The sequence below is a fragment of the Ovis canadensis genome, chromosome 13 (genome assembly GCF_042477335.2).
Source record: "Ovis canadensis isolate MfBH-ARS-UI-01 breed Bighorn chromosome 13, ARS-UI_OviCan_v2, whole genome shotgun sequence".
In the NCBI taxonomy this organism is placed as follows: domain Eukaryota; kingdom Metazoa; phylum Chordata; class Mammalia; order Artiodactyla; family Bovidae; genus Ovis; species Ovis canadensis.
The window spans coordinates 88,795,573-88,817,359 of record NC_091257.1 but is presented as its reverse complement, the minus strand read 5'-3'; the positions used below and the strand labels follow the sequence as shown (position 1 = coordinate 88,817,359).

General features: G+C 47.5%; 3 protein-coding genes across 3 annotated transcripts in view; 2 read left to right on the top strand and 1 right to left on the bottom strand.

The window, feature by feature from the left end:
• Positions 1–3,165: 3,165 nt before the first annotated feature.
• The window catches only part of STK4 (serine/threonine kinase 4), a 122,184-nt gene continuing 103,562 nt past the window's right edge, over positions 3,166–21,787 (bottom strand). The window contains exon 12 of the transcript XR_011248277.1: positions 3,166–3,233. The gene's annotated coding sequence lies outside the window, so the exon portion shown is untranslated. The remainder of the gene's footprint in view (positions 3,234–21,787) is intronic.
• Positions 8,655–11,015, top strand: LOC138416826 (WAP four-disulfide core domain protein 5-like). Its single transcript, XM_069546323.1, has 3 exons — positions 8,655–8,791; positions 10,642–10,782; positions 10,876–11,015. The coding sequence occupies exons 1-3, from the start codon at positions 8,707–8,709 to the stop codon at positions 11,013–11,015; spliced, it is 366 nt and encodes a 121-aa protein (XP_069402424.1). The 5' UTR covers positions 8,655–8,706.
• KCNS1 (potassium voltage-gated channel modifier subfamily S member 1) lies at positions 16,263–21,524 on the top strand. Its single transcript, XM_069546321.1, has 3 exons — positions 16,263–16,338; positions 17,031–18,073; positions 21,054–21,524. The coding sequence occupies exons 1-3, from the start codon at positions 16,263–16,265 to the stop codon at positions 21,522–21,524; spliced, it is 1,590 nt and encodes a 529-aa protein (XP_069402422.1).

The window sequence follows — 21,787 nt, the reverse complement described above, 5'->3', positions numbered from 1 at the left end:
ATTTCTTTTGCTCATTTTCCTCTATAGTCATTAGCTTTTTTCTTCTCAACTTCTAACTCCTTATATATTATAAAGGTCTTTATCTGTGATAAGGTTTGCAAGTAAAAATTTTAATTCATTCTTAGACCTGCTCAAAACACCTCAGGGTGGCACCCTTTTCTCCTCTTATCTAGAGATTGCCTACTGTTGTTTGACTATTTCTGCTCTGGACTTCTGCATTTCTGCTTCATGATATCCTTAGATTGGTGAAACTGGGTAATTAATCTTTTTTTCAATTTGTGTGCCAAAAAAATCTTAATGGTACAAATGAATCATAGAAAAAAATAACTTTCTAAACTGAAACTGACATAAGAAAAAGTAGAAAATCGGAATAATACTGTAACCATGACAAAGACGGAAACAACAGTCGACAATATTTGACCAAATTAAAGCATCAGGATTAGACCTCTTCATAAGCATATTCTATAAGGCAATCAAGGAGCAACTAGTTCCAATATGACATAAATAAAAATAAGAAACAATTCCCAGTTTCTTATGTTTTATGAAGTAAACATAACCTTGATACCAGAGCTTAATAAGAACTTATGTCAATTATATGTCAATAAAGCTGTTTAAAAATAAAATTATCAACAAGGTTTCTGTGAAAAAGGAAGCTTCTAGCAAATCTCACTCATAGAACATAGATTCATGAACATAAAAATCAACTATGTTCATAAAATTCCAAACAAATCTACATATAATTGTTAGAGTCAATAAGAGTTTATCGTAACAGATGCATACAAAGGAAATGTACAAAAATCAATGGTACTACATATATTAACAACACAAATCAGCAAATGAAATTTTAATAATCTTTATAATCATATAAAATATGAAGAGCTTATAAATGCAAGTAATAAATTTTGTGCAGACTCACCACAGAGAAAATGACAAACCTTTAGTGAGAGCTGTTTTGTGACACTCCCAAATCAGATGTGTACACCATGTTCATGGATTGGAAGACTCAATATGATGAGCATGGCAATTCTCTTCAAATTGATTTTTAGTCTCAATGCACTCAAACCCCCAGAAAAGTTTTTATAAAAGTAAACCAAGAGAAAATTAGCAATGCAATTCTGAAATGCATGCAAAAAATGCAAAAGGCAAGATAGCCAAAATACTCTTAAATAAGAATAATTTAATAAAACTTGATGTAAGAGATATCAAGCTTTATTTTAAAGCTGTAATAATTATGATAAAGTGGTATTGCAACAACCATAGATAGATATGCAAATGAAACAGAATAGAGAGTCCTCAAACAGATGACTGCATATAATAAGAGTATGTTTCTAACTTGGCTATAGTAAACAAATATCGCTATAGTCATATTAAGAAGGCTGCACATCATAATATTAATATGCATTCCCTAAGTGGCTGAAGGAGGATTCAGGTTAAGAGGGTAGGATAGAAGGAAGAAGAAGAGAAATAAATAAATGTTGATTTACCAAAAAACTCATCATGTCTCATGGGATCCTATTACATTTATAAATGTATTGCCAAAAAATGAATATCATTAGATCTCTGTTTACTGTCTTCCAGTGATGTCCATGAAATCTTACCAACAGAAAAAAAAAGTTGGAGAGTAATATATGGGTTTTGATAATATTTCAGTTGAACTTTCCTGTATACAAAAATACTTATGTATGAAAAAGGAAAAGGGTTTGAAGGAATATCCACTGCTGTGAATACTGGTTACATGATGATGGTGGGAGTGGAAAGGGGATAAACATGAGTGGCTCTCCGTTTATCCATGTTAGTTTCTAAGTTTTTTCTTATTATAGCTGTCGATGAAAGCTCAGTTAACAGTTAAGAAGAAAGGGAATTTTAGTTGAACCAGACTGAGGATTATAACCTGGAAGAGAGACTCTCAGAAAGCTCTGAGAAACTGTTCCGCCAGGTGAAAGTTGAAGGCACATTTTTGAGACAAAGGATCATACATCAAAATGACATACTGATATTTTATACAAAGTTTACCAAGGACATGTAGTGCAGGTAAGCACGTATAAAGAGAGCAGGAAGTCCGTGATCTCCCCACAGAGTTGGGAAAGAATGCTATCCTTTTAAGAAATTATATTGCTAATGTCAGAAGAAAGGGGGAAATATTATCTTTATGGTCAAGGAGACACTCCTGTCTTCAAGGAAGTTTGTTTAATATGTAATGCAAGCACACACTACACATTAGGGAGGCAGGAAAGAGGCCCAAACGGATGCAGAGAGAGAGTTTTGTGTTTAACTTTTTTTTCATCCTGCCTGGAAATAAGAATTTTATTTCATCATAGCAAAAATCACTACTCTTGTTATGATCTGAACATATCGAATAAAGAAAATTAAAATTCATAATTTGTTGTTGCTGTTTAGTCGTTAAGTTGTGTCCAACTCTCTTGCAACCTCACGGACTGTAACTCCCCCCAGGCTCCTCTGTCCATGGGATTTCTCAGGCAAGAATACCGGAGAGGGTTGCCATTTCCTTCTCCAGGGCATCTTCCCCACCCAAGGATCAAACTTACATCTCCTGCACTGGCAGGCAGATTCTTTACCACTGAGCCACCAAAATTCATTATAGGCTAGAATAAAGCACTCAAGTAATCACGTGAGTGGAGGAAACAGTGTAATTGAGAGTTGCATCTAAAGAAATGATTATATATAAACATAATCATTAATGTGCTACAAAGGGATGTTTAAAATATGTCATAATGTAAAAGTAAAATAGTGCATGAATCAGAGGCAGTCAAAAGAAATCGCGTAGGTAGTTCAAGCAGAAAAAGAATTTCAGCTATTGTATGAGCACATCTCATTGTAAGAACCCGAATCACGCGTGAAATCCTGGATATGAAAGAGTCTGGGGAAAGATAGGCATTTGATTTACAACCCCTGCAGGAAGGCAGTCTGGGAGCAGCTGAAATGCTTGCAGATGGAGACACTGCATAGTACCTGCCATACCCCAGCCCCCTCCCACACTTACACTTCCCATTAGAAAATACTCACCTCTCAGAAAGCAAAGTGCCCACCTTGAGTGGGAGCTGAATTGAGTGGGTCTGAGAATAAGCAAGGCAGGACACAAGTGCTGGGAGATATGAATAAAATAAATAGAGAAGAATACAGGGTATTTATGAGAGCAGTTGTTACCTTGCAATGCTGGAGTAGTATCTCATAGTGGCCAGGGTTGATGGTGGGAGCCCTCTTTCAACAAGTACCTAAGAAAGAGAAGTCCCCCTATGTATTAGGAAAACTGCAACAGAGGAGGGAGCCCTTGAGCTAAATTAAGAAACCTATTACTTCCAACCCTTCCCACTCAAATAAGATACTCCTTTCAAAAGATAGTTCCTGACTCTGATTTTAAAATAAGAAATTTGGAAATCATATAAGCTGTATAGAGAGACTCCTTTAAAAAAAAAACAGAAATGAGAAGCAAACCTTAAAAGCATTTGAAAGAGGAGTTTTAAAATCCCCAGTAAAATATCACCACAAAGCTGAGAAAAAATTATAATCTAAAATAGATTTTTAAAACTAGTGAAACAAATTAAAGGTATGAGGAGAAATGAAAGTTGCTCAGCCGTGTCCAGTTCTGCTACCCCTTGGATTGTAGCCCACAGGCTTCTCTGTCCATGGAATTCTCCAGGCAAAAATACTGGGGTAGGTAGCCATTCCCTTCTCCAGGGGATCTTTCCAACCGAGGAATTGAACCCAGGTCTCCCACACTAAAGGCAAATTCTTTACCATCTGAGCCACCAGGGAAGCCCAAAGGTATGAGGAACCATCATAAGAGAAATATAGAAACTCAAAGAAGAGATAGCAAGGTAACAGGAAGATGTGAAATAGAATCTGATGGAGAGAAGAGAAATTGAAGAAAAGGACAAAAATATTTCATAAATAAGGACTAAGTAAAGTAAGAAAGAAAAAGGAAAACATTTTAAAAAGTATATAACATAAACTAAAAATAACTAAAGAAGTAGCTTAAAAACACAGAGTCTTAAATATTGAAAAGTCAATGAAGATCCACCAGACACAAAAATCAAGTCCTACCAGGAAGAAAACCGAGTCAACAAAACAGAAGAATTATTTAAAACAATAATCGAGGAAAAGATTTCTGAAATAAAAGATTTGAGTGTGCATATTAAAAGCTCACATTATACTAAACACAAGATGAATGCACGTAAATATTGTGGTCTTTCAAGATAAAAATAGAAGATTTCAGGAGGCCAACCCTCCCCCCTCCAACTAAAAAAGAAACAAAACCTTAAAAAATCAGGTTGTAAGATAGCAATACTCAACGCCAGAAAATAGTGGAGCAAAACTTAGATACTCTATGGAAGAAAATATGCACTGAGGATTTTTGTACAAAATTTGTCCTTGACCTAAATGTATTTCTAAATGTGCGAGAACTCAAGAAATATTGTTTCTGATAACTTTCCTGGGGAGTTTCCAAGAGACAAGATTTATTCAATCAAGAAACATTTGCGGGAATTAGCAACATGATTATTACTGAGTACTGAACATTTTCATTGTGGAATTAAGTCTGATGAAGGAGTAATAAATAGTATGTAAATGTGACCTATTGTGATAATGTACAAATGCCAAAACTTCCGTCAGACAGGAGGATGAGGGAGAGAGGTAGCTCAAAGAATAAGTCCACTGACTGCTTTATATATAATAGCTTCAAGTCAAAGGATATTTAAAACACATACAGGTCAACAAAATTAAAAAACTTGTGCATCAAAGGGTCCTATCAGGATAGTGAGAAGATCCTGCTGAGAAGAAATAAACCAGGTCTCTGATAAGGGCCTATGACCCAGACTATATAAAGATCTCTCACAACTCCACATTAAAAAGATGAACAACCCAATTTAAAAATGGGGAAAGAACTTAGACATTTCTCTGAAGATACACAACTGGCCAGTGAGCACCAGGAAAAGATGCTCATCATCACTAGTCATTGCTGCTGCTAAGTCGCTTCAGTCGTGTCCGACTCTTAGCGACCCCATGGACTACAGTTTTCCAGGCTCCTCCATCCATGGGATTTTCCAGGCAAGAATACGTGGGTTGCCATTTCCTTCTCCAGTCATTAGTCAGATGCAAATCAAAGTCACAAGATACCACTACAGGGGCTGGTGCACTGGGATGACCCAGAGGGAGGGTACGGGGAGGGAGGAGGGAGGGGGTTCAGGATGGGGAACATGTGTGCGCCCGTGGCGGATTCATGTTGATGTGTGGCAGAACCAACACAATATTGTAAAGTAATCAGCCTTCAATTAAAATAAATAAATTTACATTTTTAAAAAATTAATGGAAAATGACAAGCATCGGCCAGGAGGTGAAGAAATTGGAACCCTTGTACATTGCTGGGGAGAAGGTAAAATGGTGCGAACTCTGCAGAAAACAGCCTGACAGTTCCTCCAAAAGGTCAGCATAGAATTACCAGATGACTCAGCAATTCCACTCCCAGATGTATATGTAAAAGAACTGAAAACAGGAAGTTCTGGTCCATGACTGAGACACAGGAGGCTCCTCAACTCACCTCCACCCCTGGTCACACAAAGTTGACAGCTACAACACAAAGCCATTGAAAGAAATCCAGTAATGAGTTGAGCCAGTGCTACATATTGGGCAAGCAAGAAAATACTCACTTTGGAGAGGGTCTTGGCACACCCTCAAGCCACGAAGAACAAAGAAGTTGGCTTGGACAATTACAAGGGTTCGAGACACAACCAAGAGCTTGGGAGGGTGGGACGACAAGGTTTCTCTCCTATATGTGGTCATGTGGTCTAAACTGGAAGACGTTGCTATTTTATCTAATGCCCAGAAGCCAGTACAGACTGTGGAGGAAAATGAAGTCTCCACACTGGGTCTTGCACATTTCCCCCACACCTGTAGGAAGCTCCCTACTGGGCACACCTACTTTCACTGCTGGCTCCAACCCAGACCACCGACCCTCAGCTCTGCTAGCCCTGCCATCTCACCTCATTATGTCCCAGGAATATCAGAAAGTGTTGCTGCAACAGTTTACTGGGAGGTCCCTGCTCTTTAAGCATCTCTCCTGTTGGAGTCTGAGATTCAGCTTCACTGGCAGGCCCTCCATCTGCCTAGATGGCACAGTAACCTCCTCCTTGTGGTCTCTTTTGAGAAATAAATGATAAGGCAAAACACCCTGAGTCTCTGATATGCTAGAATAATTTAGTGACATGAACAGTCTCCTCTCAGTTGAATTCAGTTCAGTTGCTCATGTCCGACTCTTTGTGACCCCATGACTGCAGCACGCCAGGTCTCCCTGTCCATCACCAACTCCCGGAGTTTACCCGAATTCATGTCCATTGAGTTGGTGATGGCCATCCAACCGTCTCATCCTCTGTCATCTCCTTCTCTTCCTGACCTCAATCTTTTCCAGCATCAGGGTTTTTTCAAATGAGTCAGTTCTTTGCATCAGGTGGCCAAAGTATTGGAGTTTCAGCTTCAACATCAGTCCTTCTAATGAACATTCAGGACAGATTCCCTTTAGATTGGATCTCCTTGCAGTCCAAGGGACTCTCAAGAGTCTTCTCCAACACCACAGTTCAAAAGCATCAATTCTTCGGTGCTCAGCTTTCTTCACAGTCCAACTCTCACATCCATACATGACCACAGGAAAAACCATAGCTTTGACTAGATGGACCTTTGTTGACAAAGTAATGTTGCTGCTTTTTAATATGTTTTCTAGGTTGGTCATAACTTTCCTTCCAAGGAATATAATTTCATGGCTGCAGTCACCATCTGCAGTGATTTTGGAGCCCCCAAAAATAAAGTCTGACACTGTTTCCACTGTTTCCCCATCTATTTGCCATGAAGTGATGGGACCAGATGCCATGATCTTCGTTTTCTGAATGTTGAGCTTTAAGCCAACTTTTTCACTCTCTACTTTCACTTTCATCGAGGAGCTCTTTAGTTCTTCACTTTCTGCCATAAGGGTGGTGTCATCTGCATATCTGAGGTTGTTGATATTTCTCCCGGCAATCTTGATTCCAGCTTGTGCTTCATCGAGCCCAGCATTTCTCTAGACAATAATAATTTGGGGGTAGGGAAGACTTAAGAGGTGGCAGGAGCCTACGGTGGAAGGGGGACTTTCCTAGACAGACCCCAGTGACCTCATGGCTCTGCTGTCCATGTACTGGTCTAGCAGTCGGGTTTCAAGGAGGTGCCAAGGAAGTTCAAGTTCCTGGGAGGAGATACTCTGAGTGACTTCAAGAACAATGGCCTGGAAGTCAGTCTCAGCTTTTCCCCGAACTTGCTGTGTGACTTCAGGAAAATAACTCTCCTTCTCTGAGCTTCAGTTTGGGGTTTAGATGTTTACTGAACTTGGTTGTGAGCAACAGCCAAGTAGTCTGTGTAGTTTGGAATCAGGAATAAAAATCAGCCTTATAAAATTTTCCTTCTAAATAAAGCTGCCATGGGGATGCCAGAATTTCCAAAGTCACATCAGATCATGAACTACAGGGCCCCTCTTTTCCTGAGAGCTTAGAAGATAGCATGAGGTTAAACCCCCGGGAACACTTCCTGACTGTGAGGGTTGTCCTGGACTGGAACATTCTCTTCCTTTCTCAGGGTCAGAGGAGGTATCGCCTCACTTCCGAGAACAGGATGGGGATCATGGAGAGGCGATGTTCTCACGAAGAAGATGTCCCAGCCTAGTTAAGAATTAACTGTGTCCTTGAGCCAGCCCCCTCCCATCTACAGCCAACTGTTCCCTTATCTTTCAGATGGGAGGGCGGGGAGGATGGCCTTGGTCTCCTCCAGTCCTGGTGAGTTACTCAGGTTCAGTACATTTCCGCTTGGGGCCCCTTAGGACTTTGAGCTCCACTTGTCTCTCTTCCACCAAACACAGGAGCCAGATGATGTGAAATCTAGGCGGGGGGGGGGGGGGGAGGGGGGGGGCTTGGCTAAGATGACCTTTTGCTAAGGATCCCTTAGGGCCAGGGAAGGGGCCCCAGAGGCCACCTTCATCCTCTGTGACCAGCCACCACAGCCAAATCTAAAGCCTCGCTCCATCCACCCCTGATAGCTCAGCCAGCTCCAACTGGACGGCAGTTCTACCAGGTGCCACTGGAGGTGATTTTACCAAAGGAAGGGTGGTCTCTCTCTCATCCACCGGAGCCCAAGAGGAAAGACCAGGGCTGGCCCCACTCACTGGGCCAGCCTGGGCCAGCCATCTCCAGCAGAGTGCTTACCCTAACTCGAATGCTCCACTTCACAGGTCTCAGAGCTCTGCAAACCCTTCCTGGACGTTCAAAGCCGACTTCTATCCTCCACCTAAGCCATGGCTGGGGCTTCAAGATGTTAGAGACCCAGGAAAGGGACCATCTAACTCAACAACTCTCACCCTTTATACAAATGAGAAAAACTGAAGTCCAAACACGGACAAGGTTTTTCCAAATCACAACCCAAGTAGGCGATACAGGCAGGACCAGATCCCAGCCCCTGACACGCAGGATGGGTCCTCACCCGTCATCAATTCTTGCACAAGCAGCTTTGCACGGTGGCTCTTGGGCAGGGGGTGGGGCCAGGATGAGACAGACACATACCACTCTGTTTATCCTCTCTCCTTCCTCCCTTAACTCAGTTGCTCTAGCCTCCCAAGGTTAGTAGGTGTTAATCTGGGGGCCTCTGGGTTCTACCTTATCAGGTGTCAGCAAAAGAAATATGAGAGGCCAGAGCCTCCTCCTCCTGGTGGCCCTCCTGGGTTTGGGGAGCCAGTTACCTGCTGCCTTGGGCAGGAGGAAGGGAGGTGAGTATGGGTAGGTTCCTCTGCTCCAGGGACAGAGGTGGTTTCTACCTTTAAGGCGAGAATAAGGGTTTTGGGGAAGACAGGCAATGAAGTATAAGCGTGTGTGTGTGCGTGCGTGTGACCACTTCTTAGTGCTTCCAGCAGCTTGCCTCTTGTCTGTACATCTTCATGCCCGTCAGCCTGCTTGCGCGTGCAGCTGTAAATGTTTTCTTGCCAGTTTCCCGGTGCTTGCCTGTCTACACGTCTGAGTGTAGGATTGTGTTCACACGCGTGTGTCTACCTCTAGTCATATGTGTAGCTTTGTGCCTGCTTGTCGGTGTGATCTGTGTCTGCCCACGTATCCCTAGGGACGACCACACACGTGTGTCTGAGCCTGCATGAGTGTCCATGTGAGAACACGTGTCTTCCTGTGCCTCTGGGGAGGGTTGGAGTGGACGGTCGGTCCCTGCTCCTTGGTGTCTCCATGGCGGCGTCTGGACCTGTGGGTCTGCATGGCAGGGAGATGGTCTTTTCTGTCATCCTCTGTGGGAACGAGGTCTGGTCTGGCCCCCTGCCATCTTGTTTGTGTCCTTCTCCAGGCTTCTCTGTCTCCCAGCCCAATCTGTGAAAGGGACTCCTGAGTTGAGTAGGAGGCATGGTTTCTGGGATCGGGGATCTGTCGGAAGGAAGCTCTACCTACCCTACCTCTCTTCTCCTCCTCCTCCTTTAAAAGGCCGAGTCTGACCTGTCAACAGATGGGAGAGGCTGGGGCTGCAGAGATAGCAAGACAGGTGCCTCTCCACCCAGGCGATGCCTCCACCTCCATCCCTTCTGGGCCTGTAACACTCTGACCCCACCGGTGTGTGTATATGACTGGGTCTCTGTGTATATGTCTGTGAGTGGGGAGCCTGGATTTGGAGAGAAGGTTAGGGATGAAAGGCAGATGAAAACTTGAGAGTAATACACGGGGCAAGAAAACAGGGCCTGCAAAGAGAAGCAGCATGGAGTTTATCAGGAGCCGCCAGGTGGAGACAGGGGAGAGGAAGAGACCAGAGAGATGGGCTGGGGCTGGGCCGGGCGCGGTCCAGGTGCCCCGGTGGAGATTTTGAACTTAAAATTGTTATTTTTTTCCCCTGCCTTATATGTCTCGAACCAACCCTGGGAGGATGGAGTTTAGCTTCCCATTTCACAGACAGAAAACTGAGGCTTAGAGTACAAAACAAACTAAAAAACAACAGCAGCAAAAGCCTTGCCAGCCATTTACAGGAGCCTGGATGGACCTGAGGCCGTTGTGCTGAGCGAAATAAATCAGAGAGAGATTACTACTGTATGGGATTATCTCAGAAACAAAAAAATCAGGCTCACAGATACAGAAAACACTGGGTGGTTGTTGCCAAAGCTAGGGTGTAGGGGTGCGAGTGAAATGGGTGAAGAGGATCAAAATGTACACACTTCCAGATATAAAGTAAGTCACGAAGATATAATGTACAGCATGGTGCCTACAGTTAATAATGCTATAATTCACATTTGGATGTAGCTAAAAGAATTGATCTTAAAAGTTCTCATCACAAGAAAAACAATTTAACTATGATGGTGACGGACGTTAATGAGACACTGTGGTGATCATTTTGCAGGACATAAAAAATAAATCATCACATTGCACACCTGAAACTAACATAATGTTACATTTCACTTTAGATGTCAATAAAAAAAAATTAAAAAAAAAAAAGCAAGTCCATTCAAAAAAAAAATTGCAAACGATGGGCAAAGAAGTATGGAATGGAGAATTTAGATCATGCTATCCCCAGGACAGCACTTATACTGAATTCTGAACTGCCTCCAGTGGCAAAATTTGGGGAATTCTCTTACAGAGAAGTCTGGGGGCTGCCCACCGGATGACGGGCCCTGCCTCCTCCGGGTGCCTGATCAGTGTCTGCAAGACAGCCAGTGTCCCTCAGGGATGAAGTGCTGTCGCCAAGGGTGCTTCCTCCAGTGTGTCCGGAAGGTCTCAGGTAAGGGTCCCTCTCCACCTTGCTGATCGCCAGCCAGACCCCAGACGCCAGGGCCGGGGCACAGGCAGGGCTCACCCGGTCCCTGTGTTGCAGTTAAGATGGGCAGATGCCCTGAGGACCGTCTGCGCTGCGTGAGCCCCGTGCAGCACCTGTGCTCCAAGGACTCGGACTGCCAGGGCCGAAAGCGGTGCTGCCTGGGCGCCTGCGGCCGGGACTGCAGAAACCCTGTCTGAGGTAGGGCTGTGCATGCCTCGGGCACGCTCCTTCCCTCTCTGAGCCCCAGCCCTAAGACATTCCTCAAGTTCAACCAGCTGAACAGGAACCTTCCCAGAAGCCTGGGCCTCCTGTGGCCAGCACTGGAAAAGTGGATGGGGTGGGAGGGGTTCTCTGAGGATGACAGAGGAACTGGGGGTCCCTGTTCTCTTGCTGAACTCGCATCACCTGGACCACAGCCCTAAATGCTCGGAGCTTCAGTTTGCCCTTGTGAAGGAGGGCGGGGGATCCTGCCTTCATGGCTGGGCTGATGGGGCCTCGATGGGGGAATCAGGCCCAGAACCCGGAGCTTTATTATGGAAAGGGGGTTAACCTTTTCCTTCTCTCTCCTCAGGCTAATTCTGGCTTAGGATCCATAACTCTGAACCTCGGGATGGGGTTCTCTGCAGGAAGATATGAAGATGGGTGGGGTCTGGGACCCAGCAATCCAGAGAGAAGCCCCTCTGCCAGTGGAAATTCCAACCTTCTAATAAACACTGTTCTAGAAGAATTTTCCAAACATCAATCTGTTCACAGTGTTCGCCATATCTGCAAAATAGCATCATAATATTTTGTGTATTGCCTGTACTCCTATTGACCTAATGTTTTTCTTCCAAGGGACTCATTTTGTATAAAAATAAATTTACTTGAGAAGAAAAACTGGATATCACTACTTTAAATGGGATAAGCAGGGACACTTTTCACAAACAGAATGTAAGTGTAAAAACAGATGCAATGAAAGCAATTAAGTTCCATGTAAGTAAATCATGTCTGATTAGATGATATGAAATAATAATATTAGATTCTGGCTAGATACTGCCACCTGGCCGAACTGTGAGCCTGAAGCCTGCTCTCTGTCTCTGTTGTAATAAAGGAAGATTAATGAGGGTTAAAGAGACATTAAAGACACAGATCTCTAATCTGGGATATTCTTGCTGGTGTGATCAGAAGGATTGAAAAGAATTTTCTCAATGCAAGAGTCACTGTTGTACGATGTTGCATCCAGACACACCCAAGATAATTTCAAATTGCTCCACATTCGGGGAAATGTTGTCTGAACAGTTGAGATGTCATTATTTATGGGTGGGTCTGACTCTACCATTGGATAATAACTCACTGGCCTCTATTTCTTGTGGGCCTGGTCCATAGTCAGAGCTTAATGAGTGGGGGTGTCAAGGGGATGACAGCCATCCCAAGTGGCACTAGTGGTAAAGAACCAGCCTGCCAGTGCAGGAGGTGTAAGAGATTAGGGTTCGATCCCTGGGTCAGGAAGATGCGCTGGAGAAGGAAAATGGCAACCCACTCCAGCATTCTTGCCTGGAGAATCCCATGGAGAGGGGAGCCTGGTGAGCTACAGTCCATAGCGTAGCAAAGAGTCAGACACTACCAAAGCGACTTAGCGCACGTGCACACACACACACACACACACACACACACACAGCCATCCCAAGGGACATTCCTGAGAGTGATCCCCAGCAGACAGCAAGCAAGAAAAGGTCCATCCTACAACCACAGAGAAATGAATTCTGCCAACACCCTGAGTAGAGAATCCAGCCATGCCATGCCCAGATTTCTGATCCACAGAAACTATGAGGTGATTAATTTCATTGCTAGGGAGACCAGGTTCAATTCCTGGTTGGGGAACTAGATCCCATATGCCACAGCTAAGAGTTTGCATGAAGTGAAGTGAAGTGAAGTCGCTCAGTTGTGTCCGACTTTTTGCGACCCCGTGGACTGTAGCCTACCAGGCCCCTCCATGCTTAGGATTTTCCAGGCAAGAGTACTGGAGTGGGTTGCCATTTCCTTCTCCAAGGGATTTTCTCAACCCAGGGATCAAATCTAGGTCTCCTGCATTGCAGGCAGATGCTTTACCGTCTGAGCCACCAGGGAAGGCCTGGTGTTTGCATGCTGCAACTAAAAAAAAGAAGAAAAGACCCCACGTGTTGCAAGTAAAAGAGCCCACATGTGGGGCATCCCTGGTGGCTCAGATGGTAAAGATTCCACATGCCACAGCTAAGACCTGGTGCAGCCAAATAAATAAATACTAAAAACAAACAACCTCCTCCAAAGTAATACCTGGATTTTGAAAACAGCACAAAAGTGAAAATGTAAAATATCTCATTCATACTTTTTTTACTGATTCCATGTTGAAATTATATTAATAATATTGGGGTTAAATAAAGTATAGTAGTAAGACTAATGTTACCCATTTCTTTTTACTGTTTTTAAAAGTTGCCTTAAGAAAAATTTAAAGCCTAAATGTGGCTCACATTACATCTATCAGACACTGATGGCCTAGAGGACTCAGAAGTCGACCGACCATATGACCTTGAGCAAGTCACCTCATCTCTCAAAGCCTTACATTTCTTATCTGCAAGATTGGAATAATAATAATGGTGCCTATGCCACAAACATTGTGCAGTTTAAGAGATGAGGTCTATAGAATATTGGAACCAAGGTAAGTGCTCAATAAATAAGCCATGATTATTAATAACAATATCTGTAAAGTAGGAATCCTTTCTTGTATCCAGGTCCTAATCTTCAGGACCAGGCACACAATAGCTGTTTAATAAAAGCTTGTGGGTCACACCCTTTGACAAAGCTCCTTGGCAGGGTTCTGTCTTACCCTTGCCACCGTGAATCAGGAATTCTGTGGGCAGGTAAGGACACTGAATTTCGGGGGCAAAATGGTTTGTTTCAGGCTTCCCTGTTTCAAGATGTCGCTGCTGAAATATTGGAATATGTGAGTTCCAATTCCAGGGCCACAAGGTCTAGCTAAGTGCCCTGAGCAAGTGACACCTGGAAACAAGGAACAGAAGACCCTGCCGGCAAGAACTTAGATAAGCCACCTGAAGCCCAGCCCCTGGCTCATATTAAGGACTCAACTAACGAAGCTATTATTACTGTTGTCCTTCTCTACAGGGACCCCCCCCCCACCAAATTACCCCTCATCCCCTGGCCCCTGACTTGGTGAGGATGCTGTGGGGGCCCAGTCTCCATACACCCCCCTTCTTCTCTCATCCGAGTCAGGAATAGAAACCACTGCTTCCGGGCTCCCTCCCCGGGCAGCGGCAGCGATCAATAGACCTCAGCCACCGGGGACGGAGGAAGGTTGGGCAGAGGCGGCAGCGGGGCCTCTGGCTGCAGGCTGCAGAGGCACAGAGGGGCCGCGGGGCAGAGAGATCCCGCCCAGACAGCGGCTCTCCAGCCTCTGTGCCTTTGGGAACCACACGGCCTGCAGGCACCCTGGAGGAGCCCCTACAGGTAAGGGACCTCCCTTGGGGAGCGGGGAGCCACGAGGTTAGGGGAAGGGGCGTGGGCTGCAAGAATGGGAAGCCAGGCTGCCCCGGGGTTCCCAGTGCCTGGGGCCCCACTATGAGAAGGCCCTCAAGGAGCGAGCAGTGTGGGACTGGCTGAGCTCTGGGGCTGACCCATCGACTCATCTGTACAGCAGGAGTCGAAAACCTCCCAGTCAGGGTGGAGGGATTAAACTCAGTCAAGAGTATCTAGAGCCCAGAGAAGGGACCAGCACATAGTAGGTGCTCAAAATTAATGTATGGAAAGTCTTGAATCAAAAAGTCTAGTCTCCAGCTTCAACTGTGCCATGGGCTAGCTGGATAATAATTTTGAGCAAATGATTTTGAGCAAATCATTAATCTTTCTTACTGATATTCAGATTCTTGTCAGGGAAGGTTTGTTAAATTATTCATCTTGTTTCATAAAGCAGGAAGGTGGGTTCTAGAAAAAAGGGAAAAGGATTTGCCCACAGTCATGTGCCTAATGCGTGATGGAACTGGATTAGAAACCCCATCTTTTGACTCCAAGTCCAGCAGAGGCATAGGAGCGGCATCACATATGTATTTATTGTGCATGAATTATGTGCCAGGAATGGTGCTGCCCATTAACAATTTGCCTCATTTAATCCTCAAAACGTCTTATGAAAAGTATGATGTTCCCCAGTTTACAGATGAGGAAACCAAAGCTCAGAGAGGGGCATGATTCTGCTCAAGGTCAACAGTTAGTAAATGGCAGATGCAGAATTTGAACCCAAGTCTAATGAGGGAAGTGCGATGAATTGACATTTATTGAGCATCTATTGTGTTCCAGGGGCCTCTGCACACATACTCACAATAACTCTTCACCGGAATGTATTATCTCCATTCTGTAGATAAGGGAGCTAAAACCCAGAGCTGGAGGAGACTGGCCAGAGGTCACACAAGTGACAGAGGTAAGGACAAAATCCCCACTTAATTAAACACTAGGCTCAGAGTGAGTGAAAGGTACCCTGCGTGCTTCCTGTCAGGCACTAGGCCAGCGGCTGGATACAAACTCAGTCCCTGGTTCACCCTGGGAAGCAGGCATTACTGAACCCACAGTCCAGATGAGATTACTGAGGGTCAGGAGGTGGTCACTAGCCCTTGAATCCAGCAGAGCTTGGAGACAGTGAGCAGTGGAAGGATCTAACATTTCCTGTGTATCCACTAAGGCTGAGCACATCCATAACCCACCTTAATCCTCCAGCCTTTGGGAGCAGGTGCTATTGTCTGCATTGTGAATTGTGCATCGTGCCAGAAATAGCAATCTGGAGAAAAGCATCTTCTTCAAGGCTCCAGCTGCATTGGGGTGGTGATAAGCCCAGGTTTGCCTAACTCTGGGAGACAGTAAAACAGGTGAACAACTTACTACACCCCTCTGGAGCCAGGCCTGCTAAAGACATTAGGTCATTTAATATTTTTAACCACCCCTGGCGATGGTTGACAGAAGCTGTGAAAGGTGACATGACTTGTCTGTGGTCACACAAGAGCCAAAATTCTGTTTGACTGATGCTTACGGTTGTTGTTTAGTCACTAAGTCGTATCTGACACTTTGCGACCCTATGGACTGACTTTATATAGCCTGCCAAGCTCCGCTGTCCATGGGATTTTCCAGGCAATATACTGGAGTGGGTTGCCATGTCCTCCTCCAGGGCATCTTCCTGACCCAGGAATCAAACCCATGTCTCCTGCATTAGCAGGTGGATTCTTTACTGCTGAGCCACCACCGAAGCCCTCTGACAGACTCTACCGATTAAAAAGTCTAAGCCAATGACTCGCAATCCTGACCGTGCATCCGAATCACCCTCCAAACTTGGTGAAACACACACTGCTGAATCCCCTCCCCTGAGTTTGTGATTCAGCAAGTCCCCAGCAGGCTAAGAATACGGCGCATCTTTGACAAATCCCCAGGTGATGGTGACGCTGCTAGCTCAGGGAACGCATCTTAAGAACTTCTGGTCTAAACTGATTCTCTCAATAACCCTAGACAGTAAGCATTAACTATCCCATTGTGTAAAAGAGGAAACTGAAGTTCAAAGTACCGGCTTGTCCAAGATCCGGTAGGAAACCTCTGGTATGCGAAAATCCAAGTTTGGGCAAGGAGACATATTGTATGGTCAGCCACCAGGTTCCAGGACATCCTGCCTTCAATAGTTCTCATCATCCAAGGTACAGCTCAGCATTTCCTTTATGTAAATGAAGGAGGCGGACTTGATGATTTGGCCGAAAAACCACCAGTCGAGGAGTGAGAGAGAGTCAAACCCAAGTCTGACTCTTGAGTCCAGAGGGCACTTGACACTCACTGTGCGCCTATGGCATACCAGACGATTCACATGGAACCTCCAACACACTTGGCTGGTGGATGGCGCAAGGAGGGAATTTAGACCTGGTCTTTGGGGAAGGGGCTAGGCTCTAGGGCTTCCAAGATGGTTCATATGGTAAAGTGTCTGGCCTGCAATGTGGGAGACCTGGGTTTGATCCCTGAGTAGGGAAGATCCCCTGGATAAGGAAATGGTAACCCACTCCAGTACCCTTGCCTGGAAAATCCCATGGACAGAGGAGCCTGGCGGGCTACAGTCCATGGGGTCGCAAAGAGTCAGACACGATTGAGCGACCTCACTTTGACTTTGGGGAAGGGAGGTCCGAGGACGCGCCCTTCAGCGTGACCCTCCCTGTCCGCAGGCCAGGGTGCCTCAGCCATGGTGAGCGAGTCCCCGGGGCCCAGCGCCCGGGTCCCTTGGCGGCGAAGCGACGAGGCGCTGCGCGTGAACGTGGGCGGCGTGCGGCGGCGGCTGAGCGCGCGAGCCCTGGCGCGCTTCCCAGGCACGCGGCTGGGCCGCCTGCAGGCCGCGGCGTCCGAGGAGCAGGCGCGGCGCCTGTGCGACGACTACGACGCGGCGGCGCGCGAGTTCTACTTCGATCGGCACCCGGGCTTCTTCCTGGGCCTGCTGCACTTCTACCGCACTGGCCACCTGCACGTGCTCGACGAGCTGTGCGTCTTCGCCTTTGGCCAGGAGGCCGACTATTGGGGCCTGGGCGAGAGCGCGCTGGCCACGTGCTGCCGCGCGCGCTACCTGGAGCGGCGGGTGACGCGGCCGCGCGCCTGGGACGAGGACAGCGACACGCCAAGCAGCGTGGACCCGTGCCCGGACGAGATCTCCGACGTGCAGCGCGAGCTGGCGCGCTACGGGGCGGCGCGCTGCGGCCGCCTGCGCCGCCGCCTCTGGCTCACCATGGAGAACCCGGGCTACTCGCTGCCCAGCAAGCTCTTCAGCTGCGTCTCCATCGGCGTGGTGCTCGCCTCCATCGCCGCCATGTGCATCCACAGCCTGCCCGAGTACCAGGCCCGCGAGGCGGCGGCCGCGGTGGCAGCGGTGGCCGCGGGCCGCAGCCCGGAGGGCGTGCGCGACGATCCTGTGCTGCGGCGCCTCGAGTACTTCTGCATCGCCTGGTTCAGCTTCGAGGTGTCGTCGCGCCTGCTGCTAGCGCCCAGCACGCGCAACTTCTTCTGCCACCCGCTCAACCTCATTGACATCGTGTCCGTGCTGCCCTTTTACCTTACGCTGCTGGCCGGTGCGGCGCTCCGAGACCGGGGCGGAGCGGGTGGCGAGGAGCTGGGCGATCTGGGCAAGGTGGTGCAGGTGTTCCGTCTCATGCGCATCTTCCGCGTGCTCAAGTTGGCGCGCCACTCCACCGGCCTGCGCTCGCTGGGCGCAACACTCAAGGTAGGGGGAGGGGTTTGGGGGAGGTGGGTGTAACGGCGGGGCTGGTGAACAGGGGCCCTTCCAGGTCTGCGGTGTCCAGGCTGAGGATTCCAGGTGTGCATTTCAACAGGAGGCCTTTCTATTTCCCAGAGGAGAAGGGGAAAACCGAGGCAGAGCTTAACCAAACCAAACCAAAAACATACCAAAAAAAAAAAAAAAAAGACAGAGCTTACTTTGGAGCTATCTGTCAAAACATTGTTGTTGTTGTCCAGTCGCTAAGTCGTGTCCGACTCTTTGCAAGTCAACTATCATAAAAATATGCAAAGCAGGGTGCTAGCCGGCTCCTCCCAATGAGCCTTTGTGCTGGCGTTATCAGAGAACACAGGTATCATAGGTCACACTGCCTAGGCTAAGTCTAGCAATGGGTCCAGAGCTAACACTTAACTGAATGCTGCCTCTGTGCCAGTTTCATATCCATTCTCGATTTTATCCTCAGGAAGGTGCTATTATTTATTCCCTTCCGGTAGATGACGAAGCTGATGTCTGAGGGTTGGCTTTTTAAAGCCTGGTTGCAACTTATTGAGCAGCCGCCCTGTGTCAGGCCCTGCGCTGTGGGTGAATCGCTGCCCTGGCAAGCTTACCCTCAAGGGGGTGAAATCGACCTGTTTGGAGGAGGGAGGAAATGTGAACAGCTTGGATGAAGGTTTGGAGGGGAATAAGGGTGATGCTGGGAGGGGGACCTGGAGGGAAGAACATGCCCACTGAGGAGGTTGGAGAGGTAAGTGGGGGAGGGTACTGAAGGGCCCTCAATTTATTTTTTAATATTTTATTTTAATTAATTTGGCTGCACCAGGTCTTAGTTGTGGCACACCAGAACTCTCAGTTGGGCCATGTGGGATCTAATTCTCTGACCAGGGATTGAACCCAGGCCCCCTGCACTGGGAGCATGGAGTCTAAGCCACTGGACCACCGGGGAAGTCCCTGGCCCACAACTTTGGATTTTATCCCATGGGAATAGGGGATCCTGTGAAAGTTTTAAACAGGGCAGGTATTTCTGTGACTACTTTGCAGATGTGGAAACTGAGGCTCCAAGAGGTGGCAGGACTTGTCAGAAGTTCCTCAGGGAGTAAGTGGGACCGCCCAGAGAGGAGTCCAGCTGGTCCTGACTCTAGCACCTCGGCTCCTCCTGAAGGTCCATGCAACCCTGTTAAGAATCCCTAAAAGGTGCTAAAAGGTCCCTTCCACGCATAGCTTAGGAAAACCTTTTGCATGCTTTTATGGCAGGGCAGCTGGGATGCTGAATGCAAGCAGGGCAGCGGGCAGAATGCTGGGGCAGGTAGAGGGAATTCATTTGCCAGACTTCCTGAACTCGGCATCTCTCCAGCGCCCCAGAACCCTGCCTCCAACCCTGCAGGGAGCCAGGGCCTGATGCTGCTGACATTTTCTACAAGGAAGGAGAAGAGTATTGGCCAACGCTGCAGAGTCTAAGACACGGGTGAAAGACTCCTGATGAGACCCTGGCTGCTTTCTTGTTACCAGGGAGCTTGCAAAATCTCTGGCCCTGTCGCAGACCTGGAGTTAAGGCTCAAAAATAAAGACTCTGCCTGCCAATGCAGGAGATCTGGGTTTGATCCCTGGTTTGGGAAGATCTCCTGAAGAAGGAAATGGCAACCCACTTGAGTATTCTTGCCTGCGAAATTCCATGAACAGAGGAGCCTGGCAGGCTACAGTCCACAGGGTTGCAAAAGAGTCAGACACAACTTGGCAACTAAGCAATAACCCCAGAAATACTGAATTGGTCCCCCCTTCCTGATTTCTCTCCACCTTACGGGCTTCGGTGATGGCTCAGATGGTAAAGAATCCGCCTGCAATTCTGGAGACCTGGGTTCGATCCCTGGGTCGATCCCCTGGAGAAGGGCATGGCAACCCACTCCAGTATTTTTGCTGAGAGAATCCCCATGGACAGAGGAGCCTGGCAGGCTACAGTCCACAGGTCACAAAGAGTCAGACACATCTGAGCAACTAAGCACAGCACCGGACATGGTTTCTCTCCACCTTATAGTTGGGAGGCCCTGTTCCAGACTAGGGGTTCTCAGCCCTGGCACTGTGGACATTTAGGGCCAGATAATTCCTTGTTGGTGGGGCTGTCCTGTGCGTTGTAGGGTGTTTAGCAGCATCCCTCGCCTCTACCACTGATGCCCAGACATGGTTTCTCTCCACCTTATAGTTGGGAGGCCCTGTTCCAGACTAGGGGTTCTCAGCCCTGGCACTGTGGACATTTAGGGCCAGATAATTCCTTGTTGGTGGGGCTGTCCTGTGCGTTGTAGGGTGTTTAGCAGCATCCCTCGCCTCTACCACTGATGCCAGGACTAGATGCTTCTACCTAGATGCCAGTAGCACATCTACCCCCCAAATGACTCCAGACATTGCTGCATGCCCCATGGGGCACAGTCACCCTAGAGAATCAGTGCCATAGGGCTTGGCCTCAGAGGCAGAACAAATATACATACCCACAAGCAAGTGCATTCAATAGGTGGTCCAGGGAACCTATGTATCCTCTCAGCTTCCTTGAGTGGCAGAAAATATTTTTGTCCTTATCAGAAATAGGATAGACCAAAGGACATGAGCCCACCTCTTTGCATTGTGGAATATAAACTGTGGTTCTCTTGGTTCTGCAACAGTGGAAAAAATTCTGAGCTTTCCATAACTGGCTGGTGTCACCAGTGGCCCCTGCGCTAGGAGAAATAGCCATGGCTTAGCTGGCACTCACTTTGGACAACAGAAATCAGGCCTGTGTTCAATCTCAGGGCTATCTGCTGGCTATTATAGTTGAAAGATCTTAGTGTGCAGCAGGGAACCCTGGGTGTTGGCATCAGTTCTGCTTTGCTGGGTGACTTCAGACCTGCCCCTAGGACTCTCTGAGCCTCAGTTTCCACACCTTCCCAACACAAAGTCTGTAAGCCAAGCCGGCTCTCACCTGGCTTCCTGCATTCTCTTCCAGCACAGCTACCGTGAGGTGGGCATCTTGCTGTTGTATCTGGCCGTGGGGGTGTCTGTGTTCTCTGGTGTGGCCTACACAGCCGAGAAGGAGGAGGACGTGGGCTTTGACACCATCCCAGCCTGCTGGTGGTGGGGCACGGTGAGCATGACCACCGTGGGCTATGGGGACGTGGTGCCAGTGACGGTGGCTGGCAAGCTGGCAGCCTCGGGCTGCATCCTGGGGGGCATCCTGGTTGTGGCGCTCCCCATCACCATCATCTTCAACAAGTTCTCCCACTTCTACCGGCGCCAGAAGGCTCTGGAAGCCGCCGTGCGCAACAGCGACCACCGGGAGTTTGAGGACTTGCTGAGCAGCATCGATGGGGTGTCAGAGGCATCTCTGGAGACGTCTCGCGAGACCTCCCAGGAGGGCAGGTCTGAAGACCTGGAGGCCCAGGCCTCCAGTGGGCCTCCAAACTCTCAGGTGTATTAAAACCAGGGCTCCATGCACCCCCTTCCCATACCCCTGCAATCAGCTGAAATGGAGCAGAGATTCCTCCCCTGCTTAACTTCTTCTTCGTGGCATGACCTCTCAGGATCACTCACTCTGGCCTCAGAAATAACACCTGGAGGCTGGGTCCTTTCCTCCAAAGACAGGGAAACATAGTGTTATCCTAGACTCTATGAGCCTGTGGAGCAACCCAAAGACCTTTATAAATAAAAGCCACCCACAGTATAGGCATGAGCCAAAGAGGG

What these genes read in the sequence shown, in the direction of transcription:
- KCNS1 (XM_069546321.1), top strand. Translation starts at nt 16,263, where the DNA reads ATGGTGACGCTGCTAGCTCAGGGAACGCATCTTAAGAACTTCTGGTCT. An exon ending in TCTCTCAATAACCCTAGACA is followed by an intron (nt 16,339 to 17,030) that starts GTAAGCATTAAC and finishes CCCTGTCCGCAG; the next exon opens with GCCAGGGTGCCTCAGCCATG. An exon ending in CGCTGGGCGCAACACTCAAG is followed by an intron (nt 18,074 to 21,053) that starts GTAGGGGGAGGG and finishes ATTCTCTTCCAG; the next exon opens with CACAGCTACCGTGAGGTGGG.
- LOC138416826 (XM_069546323.1), top strand. Translation starts at nt 8,707, where the DNA reads ATGAGAGGCCAGAGCCTCCTCCTCCTGGTGGCCCTCCTGGGTTTGGGG. An exon ending in CTTGGGCAGGAGGAAGGGAG is followed by an intron (nt 8,792 to 10,641) that starts GTGAGTATGGGT and finishes ATTCTCTTACAG; the next exon opens with AGAAGTCTGGGGGCTGCCCA. An exon ending in GTGTGTCCGGAAGGTCTCAG is followed by an intron (nt 10,783 to 10,875) that starts GTAAGGGTCCCT and finishes CCTGTGTTGCAG; the next exon opens with TTAAGATGGGCAGATGCCCT.